We start from the raw sequence: 13997 nt of genomic DNA on the forward strand, positions 1-13997 counted from the left end.
GAAAAATGTGTTCTTGCCAAGAAAAATGTTGCAATGGCAGAAGGGTAAAAATATCAAATTTTTTTATTAATTATTTTTATTGATTGGAATTTATTTCGTTTCAGAGATTTTCTTGTATATCACATTGAAAATACCCCAATAGATTTTACCATCAAATCTGATTATTATACTGCTGTATTTAGTGGATCTAATGGATTACTTAAGGTAATGATTAAAACTAAATCAGATTAATTCTAATTTTACTATTTGATCATATTTTTTTTTTAGTTTATTCATTTAATTTGTTTTTAGAAAGTGATATCAGCTGATTCTGCTATTGACTTAGATATGAAAATTAAATTTTTGAAGTATGGCACTAAAACTAAAGGGAAAGATAAGAGTGGAGCATACTTATTTTTACCAGATTCTGAAGCAAAAGTAATTAAATTATTTATAATTTATGAATGAATATTACTAACTTTCAGTTATAGATAAAAAAAATTATTTTATTGGTTTTTTGTTTACAATTTTCATCTGCTTTTAATTAACATAAATTAATGATTATTTTTCCTAGGAAGTTGAATATAATAAACCTGAAATTATAATTATTGAAGGGTCACTAATGTCTGAAGTTATTGTGTTTTTACATGAAGTGGAACATCATGTTTCCTTAAAAAATTCACCTGGTAAGGTACTTTCATTGAAAAATAAATGTTTAATTTATTAAGTATTTTCATTATGTTAAGTTTTAAAATTACAGGTTTGGATGGAACTGGAATTGATTTTTATAATATGATCAATATTGCTTCTGATACCAATAAAGAGCTCATAATGAGGTTTGAAACTAATATAACCAATGATAACCAAGACTTTTACACAGATTTAAATGGATTTCAGGTATGTTACATTTATAACATATTATGTTTTTGTTAAACTGTACCTAGTCCAATGACGGTTCTGCACATAAAAAGTCGTACTTTAACCTGCAGTCTTTTTTGCATGGCGAAACCGATTTTCCCATGTTATTAGATAGGGAAGGAGTGTATTGGGGAGAAACATTCTTCTAATTTTGCTCATTCGCTGAACCGCCAATGGGTTAAAACTTTAGATGATAGAGTATTGTTAATACTTTACTTACTAATACCTTTTAAATGTTTGACAGAAATGTCTTTATATAAGATGATTAGTTATATTCTAAAATCACTTCATACAAATGTGTTAAGAGAATTGACTTACTTTGGTATGTATTTTTAGAGTTGTTTAGAAGTCTTTATATTTTTTGTAAAAACCATCTTGTGAATTTTTTTAAATAAACTTGCTTGTTACTTGATTGGTGTGTATTTCAGTTGGTCAAATTTTTATTTTTGAAAGTTACATGATTTTGGTAAGAAATGATGAACATGTTTTCTACTAGCAAATTTTTTTTAATAAAATATGGAGATATAACAGTTATATACTTATGATTATTTTCAAAAGAGATAAATTCTTAAAAATTTTAAAGTTGTGCATATATTATTTTTAAGTGTTAAATCCTTAAGATTTATTATTTTTTTTATTTAAAAAATTTTGATAGTTCTTGCACACTTTCGACTGACATTTGTGGTGACAATTTGGGTAGTGTACAGGAAAACATTAAATTGAGAAATGTGTTGTAAATTTTATCAGAAAAGCTGAAATTGGCTTAAAGAGCAAGTTAAAATTGGCTACAATTAAATTTTAAAATATTTAACAACTATAGCATTTCCCAAATCACCATCAACACATACAGCAGAAATTTAACTATTAAGTTTTTCTAAAAATAAGAATCAAAAGAAGGTAATTTATTTTATGTAATTTTAATGTTGATTAATTTATCTATTATTAAACACTATCATTACATGAATTTGAAATAATAAATAAAATAATTTCGAGTAATCACTAAAGGTTACAATTATAAATATTTTTCTGCACTGCTGTAGAGTTACTTAAAAAAATAAATAAAAATCTTAAATTCTATCTTTAATTGTGGGCCCACTTCAATCTCCTCTTCCAGTCTCTCTTTCTTTCTGCCCCTGTCCTATATATTATTTTCAGAAACTTCGAGGAAAACTCTCCTTTGCCTTCTCCTACCTAAAATTTGACAGACAAGTGCTGCTTATATTTTCAATAAAGTAGCCATCTTATATTGCCAAGTAAGAAAGAGGCAGGCTGAGACTTGTTAAAAAAATGGAAGGAAAAAAAAGCTGCAAAATTTGGTTTTGATACAGATGGTTGAATGAAAGTAAACAATAACAAGCTTCCTAAAACCGGAAGAAAGTTAGAAGACTTCTGATGTATCCCTCCACTTGCGTTATGCTTACGAGGTGATGTGTGAACAGGCTTAATATTCTAGGAAGTTTTGTTATTGAGATTTGAGTTTAAATTTGTGCAGAATTATATCATTCATAAGAGTTTTCTGTAATTTATAAAAACTAACAGGTCATGAGCCTTTAACAAAATTAATATCTCAGCATAAATAAAGTGTAAGTTTAGCCATATTTTGAGTATTATGGCTATATTTGTGTAAAATAGCACCATTGGTTATTTTTTGGGTAGCATCAGAGCAAGCTTGCGAACTCTGAAATTCATTTCGTGTTTGTTTAGTTGAAAGTTAGATTGAAAGAACGTGTTATATTGTAATAACTACAAGTATATTAATATTAGATGGTGTTTTTTTTTTTAAAGCTTAGATGTAAAAATCAGTCGGAAGTAGTAACTCAGAAGTCTTACAAGGAATTTTAAACCCTAGAGCCATCTGTGGGTAGCTTCACACAGTCAACCATCCATAACAGTGCAGCCAGGAAAAAATAATTCTAAGAGTAGTAGTAAAATTTAAATAAAACAGGCTGAAGCAAGCAAGTTGTAGCACTGTACATTTTGATAAAATGTTATCCAAATTTATGAAGGACCTAAATTGCATATCTCTGCCACAAATGGGATCTAAATATATATAATATTTGATCAGCATTAGATAGCACGAGTATTATTGCAATTCAATGTAGATCTTTTAAATCATCAACTTCAATTCTTCTGTCTAACTTCAAAGCTTAGACTAAAATTCAAATTTAACTTACAGTATTTGTGTTACTAATCATTGATATATTTTACAAGTTTTTTATTTGTCATTATCTTTTAATACCATCTGCAGCAAAAGTTTAGGTACACTTTGAAATCTTTAAGCTTCAAAATAATACAAATTATATCCCAATTATTTTAATGTTAATGTAATAAACAGATGTGAGAAGATTCAAAGAAAAGAACAAATTAATTTCTAAAAGACTTAAAGTTCAAATTTTACTTGTCTCAAAAGTTTAGACGCAGGATTAAATACAGATTTTTAACAAATCACACTAAGTTAGAAATTTTTTACTTTTTCAATTGTCATCATGAATTTCATTTTTCCTACTTTTAAATTTTATTCAAATTCTTTGTGGTCAAAGCAGTTCATGTATGAAGAAATTTTCAGAATTTAGAAGTTAAAAATAAGATTATATCAGAAATCTTAGTTTAAGCAAATGGGAAGAATTTCAAACCACAAGCACATTGTTAGTAAAAAACTGAGAAAAATAAATTAGCAAAGATAGAAACAATTCAAATAATCTTACCAAAATTGTTCAACAAATTATATCAAAAATCAAAGGAGCCTTGTTGTTTCAAGAGATCTCATTCATAGGCAAACTTGTAAATTCTGATATTGCAAAAGGTGCTAAATGGTACGAATTTTTTGTCTTAAACTACATTATAAAAAAATGAGATTAGGTTGAGCTTGCAATTGCATGTCAAATCGCTATGATTGATTTAATGTTCTGTTTGACAATGAATAAAGTGTAATTTTGGTGCTCCTAACAGCTATAGTTATCATTTTCATAACCTAAGAAAGTGTGGCCAAACAAGTTAATCATTTTTGAATAGTTGTCAAAACTCATTTGAAGCCACTTATATTACCTTTCACGGATGTATTAGGTGGATCAAAGTGGGTTTTTAAAAAAGACAATGCCAGTTTATTTAAATCTAGGACAGTAAATTAATGGCTTAAAGGTAAAGAATATAGCTGTTTTACCCACTATCAGTTAAAGAATATAGCAGTTGTCTCACTTACTCTTGATATAAATCCATACAAAATGTTTAAAGAATCGTCTAATCAGTACAGAAACTGAAAGAAGCCATTGAAACAACATGATTGAATTTTGCGAAATCTTGTCCCTTCTACGAAAAATTATGTATTTAAATTGATTTTAAAAAAAAGAGAATTATCTTATCACTTTTTCAACCTCTTGGTTCTTTTTTTCGGACACATGTTCCCATTTTTTTCTTTGGCCCATTTTCCCCTTTTTTGACTTAAAAATTGCTGAAAAACCTATCATTCATTAATTTTAACTGAAAAGAGACATTTTCCAAATTTTACAGAATATTGCTATGATATTTGTATCATTTTTAATGTTTGATGCTAATTTTTATTACTAAGGAAAACAATAATTCATTTTTGTTTTCATTGAAATTTCCTATTTCGTAATTTACTTTTCTATAAAATTTTTTTAAAAAGAATTCAGTAATTGTTCATTATTCTTAATATGTCTCTAATTTTTTTAGATGATTAGAAGACACAATTATGATAAATTGCCAATACAGGCTAACGTGTATCCTGTGAGTACAATGGCTTATTTTGAAAGTAATGACTTAAGATTCACTTTTCTTACATCTCATTCTGTTGGAGCTGCTAGTTTGCAACCTGGTAAATAAATTATTTTTATTTCAAATTTAAAATTTCAGCTATTCATTTTGTCTGTAATTATTTTAGATATAAAAATAAGTCTATTATTCATTATTAGAAAAGTCTGAAAAATTTAAAAGTACGATATACAAAATAAAAAAGCAAAATACTCTCAGAACTTTTAATCTAATGATCTTTTCACATAAGTGTAAGCTTAGTAGTTCAAAAAGATAACTCTAAATATTCAAATTATTTTTTACCGAATAAGATTTATCACATTATTTTAAGTTACAAAATTTGATTCATAAATGTACCTGCTTAGAATAATTTTTTTTAACTGATTCACATTTTAATTCCCAAACTAAGCTGTTGCAATCTGTGTCTGAAATTAAACACTTATAAATCCAAATGATTAACAACAGATATAAGTTGGCTGGATAGTAATAAACCCATAATGATGATGTAACAATGCTTATTTGTAACAAAAAAATTATAACTCAAATTAATCATGAGTTATTTTTGTGAGTTATGATTTCTGAGCTTCATTTAATGTTTCAAATGTCACTCCTAAAAAGCAAAATATATCACCACGATTTTTAAATTCTGCTTAACGTATCTAGTATATTAGATTTTGTTTTGACACTTTATCTAGTATACTTTTGATTTTTAGCAAATATTTTCTACATGAACAAATATTGCTTTCTATTTATAAAGGTAAACACTGTTATAATTTGAATTAAAAATAGGTTTTGTTTAATAATTCATACTATTCTCTTCTTTGCTTGGCGTGACCCATAAAGAGACTTTTTAATTTAAGAACATGATTTTCTAATTTCAGTTCAGAAGGACCTTTTGGTCATTGATGTACATTACTTCATTTAACTTCCCGTTTGAATATGAATTTTTAATATTTGCATTACATGATATCCACTCATTTAGAGCAACAAAAATTTTCATTAATATTTTAACTATAGCGAAAATTCCACAGGGGAAAATATATTGTTATTAACACCTTTAATTTGTTAATAGTCTAACTGTAAACCTTCTAAAAATTTTCCTGTAGAATTTTCCTTAAATATAAATATCTATTTGTCCTCTAAAATATTGGTATTACTAGGTTTTGAAATTATGTCACATACATTCGTATCCTATTAATTTCCTTTTGTATTGCATTTAACCATTTTTCTGTTTTTTGGATGTATTAATAAATTCCTCAAAAGAAATTAGGATTTTTAATTTTTAATAAATTATTTTTAGAACCCAAATTTGAATAAAAACAGAATAGAATAAAATTAAAAATAGTATTGCTATTTAAATCCTTCACTTTTGTCTTGTTTTTGTGAAAAATCATTATTTTTCAATATCATTTAAGCATGTTACTCAAGACTACTGTTTTATACCTTCTGACTCTGAATAATATATAAGAGCAGATATGTGTATTATAACTGTTAAACGCTTATTTTAGTCATATTAAATCAATCTATGTTCATACCAATTTTCATTAAAATCTGCTAAGTATTTTTCAGGATATTTGACCAAATCTTTAAATTCTCTTAATTTATACTCTAGTGTGTGCTTATTTTTTTTGTTCAAGATTTATTTTCAACTTGTTGCTAATTATGTAAATTTATTTTTCATCAAAATTATATTTAATTTGGTTTAAATTTCTTATTTTGGTATTGCAGTGTTTGATGCTAAGAACAGCGAAGTATATGTATGACAGAATTTAGATCTACTTACAAAATTTCATTTATTACTTGGTATGAAAGAATATTAACTATCAATCACTAATTATTCATAATATACTGTTGCTCCAAGTATTATATTGTCTAAATTTTATTAATATGAAGTTCTTTTAACTGTTTTGTTACTTGATCAAATTTCCTTCCAAACATAATTTTGTTTAATTAACATGAATTGAAACTGGTGTTTAGTGATCAAAAGCCACCACACATTGTGTTATGTTCCATACTGAGTTTGTTACACATAATCAAAGGGTTAATCTCAATATGTTTCTTCTATTAACTTTTTTCTTTTACATATATAAGTAAATTCTAATTTTAGGTCATTTTGAAGTGTTTTTGGACAGAAGACTGAATCAAGATGATAACAGAGGTTTGCAACAAGGGGTTACTGACAATCGAGATACTCCTGCTTATTTTCGAATAATTTTAGAACAACGCACAAGTCGTTTTATGGTAATATTAAACAAGTTCAACAAGGTTTTGGTTCATCTATTGAATTATGCTGTAACTAATTTTGTTGTGCTATATATCTGTGACATCAAATAAGCTTTCAAAATTTCCTTGTATAAAAACTTTAGGTAAAGTTTTTATTGTAATTTTTTTGAAGTGAAATTTTATTAATATGCCTGAAATCTGAGCTGCTCTGTTGCTAGGAGCATATGAATCTGTTTGCCACTGCTTTTTACTACATTACTTATATAATATAAAATTTGAAACTTAAATGCTACCTACTTTCCTAATAATCTACTTTTGTTAGAAAATTAATATTAAAACAGGACATTTTTTCACATAACAGTAAACATAACTCTGAACTCTAAAGTGGAGTTTATGATCTTATCTATTCATTACATTCTACTTTAATATCCATGCTATGTATAGTAAAAAAGCATGAAATTAAGTTGTGATATTCGATCACGTTTGTAAACTTATACTTATCTAAAAGTATATTTTTGTTTTAGATGTATTATATGAATTTATGATAATGCTTTTTAATATTTTTCTAAATATGAATAAATGTAAGAAATCTCAATTGCAACAAAGAATTGAATAATTATTTCTCAGCCTTCTCAATTTTGTTTGCAATTTAACTGAATGTATTGTAAATGTCTTTCATATAAAGATTCACAAAAAATGTAACTGTTTTTTAACTAGGTTTTTTTTTTAAAAAAAAGTAAAATTTTTCCTACTTCAGCTCTTAAACATTTTATGCATAAAATCCTTTTAAGCATTATTTTATGTGTATTACATTATGTTGCCTTAGTCTTTCATTTATTTCTTTTATATTATTGTTCTTAAACATATTTTTTATTATCTTTTTTTTATTTGCTCTGCTTATTTTAATTCACTTTTATTTTATTTTTTATCTTAATTTTATTTTTGTATTAAAAAAATGTATGTTTATTTCTATTTGGTTTTCAAAGTTTTCTTTAATATTTATAAAGATAAATGTTAAGAGTTATTAATCAAAGATTTTATTATTTTTTAGGGCTCTACAAGTTATCCTTCTCTTCTGGCTCATCATGCCTCATTATCTCTTATTCATCCTATATTTGTTTTAGTAAGATTAGATAAAGATGTAGAATCCACCATTGTTTTGAGAAACCCCGATGCTCCTCTTAAAACTAGTTTTGTTGCTGTTGGATTGGAGTTACCATGTGATGTACATTTAGTGAATTTGAAGACTCTACAAGCACAAACGGGAACACTTAATTTACCATCTAATTCTACAGTCCTTTCTTTACACCGAATGGGCTTTGATTTTAGTTTTAAGATGTGGGGCCAGTGCACTATGCAAAATGGAACAGTAAGTTTATTTTAAATGTTTATCTTAAAATGTTATTTTCACAGATTTTTTCAAAATGGCAATTATCTTAATCCAGGGTTCCCAATGTATTTTTACCATTGTTGAAAGATAATTCTCACTGAAGTAATTTGGATCTGAACTAATTTGGATTTCAGTTACAAAGCAGGGTTTCCACAGGTCAGGGAGAACAGGGAAAACCTGGAATCATCAGGGAATTTTATTTTAACTCCAAAAATCAGGGAAAGTTGCAATTTTTTTTTACAAGAACCTGTAATATTCCTATATCATACCTGGAAAATTACCAGTCTTAAAATTGTCAGTAACAGTAATCAGTTATTGAGATTCGAGTTATATAATTACAATTATTTGTTGCAAAAATTTCACATTTTAGTCAAACTGAAATGTTCCCTTCCCATTTAATAATATCGTTTTACACATAAAATCTAGTATTTCACATTACAAATAAAAGAATCAAAGTTTGCTGATGAAAATATGGTCTCAATTTTCGTTGAAATTTATCTGGTATACCTGGAATAGTCAGGAAAAAAATTTCTGAAATTGAGTGGGAACCCTGACAAAAGTGTTTCAATAATTAAGTTAATATAATTATGAAAAAATTATTAATGAAAATAGTTTTAGTATTCATAATATAAAACTTAATGCTTTTATAATATATTCAAAAAGAATGTATAACAGTTGTAAGCTTGTTTTATAATGAGAAGTTGAATTTAATTCCAGAAGAAAATTTCTAGTCAAAGTATTTCCACTTGACAGTATCAGGAAAAAAAGTTCTTAAAGTAAACATTTATTTTAAAGCAATATTTAAATTTATAAAGTACTCCAAAAAGTATATTTAGAAATGTTTTTTATGTTTTAAAACAATTTTTATTAACTAAATTAATAAAGGATGAATATTGATCAATATTGCAAAATTCATTTGTAATAAATATGTTTTCCAAGGGAAACATTTTTCATAAAAAAAATCTTTGGATGCGTCCTGATCTAAATTATGCCACTGATATTTCAGTTGCACTTGAGAAAAATAAAATCTGTAGATAGTAGGGTGTTTTTCATTACTTTTTCAATCATTTTTATTTCTGTTTTATGCAAGTAGTTTTCTCAAAACTATATTATTTTTGGTGCTTTTTCAGAAGTCTCCTGAAAGCTTTCAGTTTGTGCTTAGTAAGTAAAGTAGAACTGACTTCATTCCCCTTTGAAATTAAAAAATTCCTTCCGTTTTGGAACTCAATCTAAAAAATATTTTCATTGTTACCTTTAACTTGACCGGAGCAGTCAAGTTAAAGGTAGCTTTTGTCCTTTAGTCTTTAATAATTAGTAACACATGCATTTATTTGTTTTCTTCCTTTTATTTTTAATGTTTTCTATATCCATACTTATCCTTTCTAAAAATTTAAATTCTTAATTATGTATATTCTGATATACAAAAGTCATCCATGCTCATAATTTTAGATCTAATTTCTTATTGCGAAGCGCGAAACTTTTTTTTTATTCCTCAGACAATGATTTTGATGTTTCCATCTTCTTTCAATGATATTTATCTGACATTTTAAATAAAAAAAATCATAGTTTGTCAATGAAAAATTGAATTGTATAGATAATATATGATCTGGATTTCCAATGAAATTTTCCAGAAATACCCGGAAAAGTCAGGAAATTTTTTTTCTTCTGAAATTAAGTGGTAACCCTGAAAGAAAGTAGAGATTTTGATGAAAGTTTATCCATAAAATTGTTGAGTGAGTTTAGCAATATTAGCTTATGGATCATGAATGATATAGAAAATCTGAAAAAAGAAGATAGAAATAAAGATATTAGCAAATTCTAAAGAAAAGTGTTGATGTGTTGTAGAAGAACTGAACAGTTTCCATTAAGGCCGTTCGCTTGCTCGATTGGGAGAAAATCAACCCTGTTTTATTCTATGGAGAGTTCAAAGCTACACTAAATCTTCAGTTTTCAAGATAATAATGTTCTGTTTGTTGAAAATGAAAGAAAAGAAAAACATCTTTATTATAATGTCTGGAATTAAACAAAAATTTTTTTTTACTATTTTTAAAATTCAAAAAAGTCTTTCTTCTAACAACTTTTATCCATAGTAGTTTTTTTCTCTTATTGTCTAGTTTAATACATTGAAATTCTTATCTTTCATTATTCACCTGGAAATTCATGGTCCCTCAATTTATCTCACTCCCCTTTCATGCCTGTTTCCTTCCACCCATAGTTTTTTCAATTCCAGTTCTTGTCTAGCATGGAAACGGTCCTAAGTCAGCAACTGATAATAGCTTTAGCTTAAAACTTCAACCTTGATCTTGGAATAAAATAAATTTGTGAATACATTGCCACTGTCAGAGGATTTATCCATTTTCGAAAATAACATAATTAATGTCTCATGAAGCTAAGTTCAGAAAAAGCCATAGAGAATTATGTGGAATCATGTTCAAACTCTAAATTTGACTTGAGATAAAATTTTTAATGTTAGCAAGCGCAACTTTATTTTCAGTTATGTATACATTAATAACTAAAACTAACCCTAGTGGGTTAAAGGTTGCCAAATCTAGGATGCGGCTTTGGCCTGTGCTAACGCATTGGAAATGTGTAAACTATAGCTTACTGTAATTGGTAAGAGTAATAATCCTATCTTTAAAAAGATTAAAGTTCTACTTGTAAGTTATGAAGCCGATAAAAAGCTTAGGTAATGCAGTAACTTTACAGTATGGTTTAAATAAAATAAAAATTCCAAACCCCAGACACTTTATAATTTAGTAATGATATCATAAGGCTTGATAAATAATTTTTAATAATTTCGCAGTGCATACACTTCCAATTGAACTATAGTTGAACAATATTGATATAGAGTACCTTCTCATAATCTGCACATTGTTAATTCGGACCTTAGATGGAGTTGTTTAATATGATTTTTTTGTGTGTTTTTTTTCTTCAAATTGTTTTATTATGGATGCACTAATTTCTGATACAAAATCTCTAGCTTATAATAAAAAATTCTGATAAGTCAGATAAATGCAGGGTATCTACGCACCTGGAAAGTCATGGATTTCGGTATTGAACAAAATCTGTGGTGAAATGTCATGATTTTAACTTTTTTTTAAGGAAAAATATTGGAAAGTCATGGATTTAGGTCGCCGAAAAATCTAATTTTTATAATGGAAAATTACCCCCCCCCCCCCATTTCAAATTTCATGATGTTCCGAATATCTGAATTTGACAAAAACCCCACTCACAGTTTTATTTTATTAAAATGTAAAATGTTTTATCGTGTTCTTTAAAAATTATGGTGTTCATTTAAAAAATGAAAGAAATAACATCATTTCTAGAGAAAATTATCTTTTAATCTTCTGTGAATCACAATTTTTGTATCTTTATTATTTTTATTTTTTAATTTAAAATTCTAGATGAAGCAAGCTAGTCATAGCCGATTTTTTTTTATTCTGAAATGAGAACAGAAAAAATCACTAGTATTTCTTTCCTTTCAAATGAACAATAAAAGTATCTTTAAAATATAATTCTGCAGAAGAAGAAAAGAAAATTTGGCTTTGTAATTTTTTTTTGGCTATTTCATTGCTTCAACTCTTTCTTTACTCTGTTTTTTAAATTTAAAATCTATAAATATGAAGATGCAGAGTATAACAGTTTTGGTTATACCTTTCATTTTAATTAATGTTATTATAATGCTTTTTTAAATTTATTGCTGTGTTTTTGTCAGAGAAAATAGTAACTTCGTTAAGTCATGAAAAATTCTTGAAATTAGTCATGAAAAGTCATAGATTTGAAGATCTAAAATGTAGCAAAATACCCTGTAAATAATTCTAGTAAGTTCTTTCTAGTAAGTCCAAGTTCCTTTACTTATATGTTTCTGACAAATATTTTCCTCTCTCAGATTATGTATATTTTGTAATTTAAATGAAACATATTAATAATGTGGAAATTTTTAGATGTCTGTTGCTTCATTGTTTCCTAACTTATTTGGGAATACAGTTGAAGAAATGTCTCTTTCCTTGATGTATTCTGGCAGCAAGTTTACTAGAGAAGCATATGTTCAACTTCCTACTATGGAAATAGTTACCTTTAAATTAAATCAAAGGTAGCTCACAAAGTGCCTTATTGTCCTTAAAATTTTACTATGTGATAGACATTAACAAGCTATTAGTTATCAACTTCAACGTAAGAAACATTCATCCTTCTATTTTAAGTCATTTTTCATCTTTGAAATACATTGCAACATACTTGTTATTATATTGTGTAATTGGAATTTTATGAAACAAAATCTAGTCAATTTGTATTGTACTCACATTAAAAAAATATATATCACACCATTTTCTAATATACTCAGCAATATAATGAATTAAAGACACTAATACTGAAAGCTCGTATAATTTTGGACGATATAAAAATTCTAGACTATGCAATTTACTCTGTGAACATGTTTTTTATAAATGTTATGCCAAACTCCTTACCCTGCTAGTCTGTGAAATTTGTGATAAATTGTTTTACATTTTTTGCATACTTAAATGATATTTTCTCAAATGAACAGTTTGGTAGGGGAAAAATTTTAAGTGAACCATAATATCTCTTCCAGAACTGGTTAGAAATTAAATGTCATTAATTTTCTATCACTATTAATATTTTGTTTGTATATTTCATCATTTCTTTTTACTCCTTGTATCGTAATAGTTCTTTATTCTATCAATTGAATTAGTTACTGATGATTTATGAAAAGTATTTCTAAAGTATCAATTATAAAGAAAAGTAAAAGTGAAAAATCTGTACAAAAAGAAAAAATGCTAGCAAAAACTGTTTTCATTTGAATTCAGCTTGTCTCTCTCATATAAGGTAAATGGTTAAAAAAGCCTTCTAAAAATATATTTATCATGACATTTGTTACACTGATTAATTTTATGAAGGTGAATTCTTTTGTATTGGAAATCCTTATGCCTGTCAGCAGTTTATCAAAAATAAGAAAGAAGTCAGTACAAAAAATAAGTTATCAGAAGTATCAAAAATAAATTTTACTGATCAGTTTTAACTTTTCTCTCTAGAGCTGAAATTGAGAAAAATGCATTTTAATATAATAGGTTGTTTGAAAACCTCATTAAAGTCTTATTCTGTGCCAGTTTTTAAAAAAAAAAATATTAAAAAAAGCTTTTAATTCTTGTCCAAATATTATTACTCTTTGAAAACCTAATTTACTGTCCTAAAATATCAAACAATTTCAAATTAAAAGAGTTTATCAATAGCTTTTTTTTTTAAAAGAAAAAGATATTGTGCAGAATATTAAGTTTCTGAAATTTTTAACTTTTTATCTGAATCTCATATTTTTTGCTCTTATACTTAAGATTTTATTTGTCTATAAAAGAACTAAACATATAAAACGTTGAAATTGCATTTTATAGGCAAAAATAAAGAAAATAGATTAACAATTAATTACTTCTTTCTTAATTGGTATGCTTTTTCAATGCTTTTCAATAAATTTTTGTAATTTCAAAGTAAAAAGAAAATTATCATTTTGCAATCAGATGCTCTCCTTGCAACCATTTTGGTAGCTTAATAAAAAAAAATTGCTCATAATCTAAGAGCTGAGTGGATGAAGGTTTCTAAGAGACATATTTGTAAATTTACTAATTTGCTAAGTTTTTAGATACTCCCTAGGGCATTGCAATCTACTTTCTCCCATAGTTGTAGAAATATTCTCTAATCCATCTCTTACATA

General features: G+C 26.5%; 1 protein-coding gene across 4 annotated transcripts in view; it reads left to right on the forward strand.

The window, feature by feature from the left end:
• alpha-Man-IIa (alpha-mannosidase 2) overlaps positions 1-13294 on the forward strand; it is an 84080-nt gene extending 70786 nt beyond the window's left edge. For all 4 annotated transcript variants that reach the window (XM_043046189.3, XM_016073131.4, XM_071188374.2 and 1 more), the window contains exons 15-22: positions 105-204; positions 292-417; positions 554-665; positions 740-876; positions 4588-4729; positions 6773-6906; positions 7940-8257; positions 12223-13294. In XM_043046189.3, coding sequence (XP_042902123.1) covers positions 105-204; positions 292-417; positions 554-665; positions 740-876; positions 4588-4729; positions 6773-6906; positions 7940-8257; positions 12223-12375 — 1222 coding nt within the window. In that variant the 3' untranslated portion in view covers positions 12376-13294. The remainder of the gene's footprint in view (positions 1-104; positions 205-291; positions 418-553; positions 666-739; positions 877-4587; positions 4730-6772; positions 6907-7939; positions 8258-12222) is intronic.
• Positions 13295-13997: the final 703 nt, after the last annotated feature.

Source organism: Parasteatoda tepidariorum, chromosome 12 (assembly GCF_982258835.1).
Source record: "Parasteatoda tepidariorum strain Cologne lab strain chromosome 12, Ptep-v5.0, whole genome shotgun sequence".
NCBI lineage: Eukaryota > Metazoa > Arthropoda > Arachnida > Araneae > Theridiidae > Parasteatoda > Parasteatoda tepidariorum.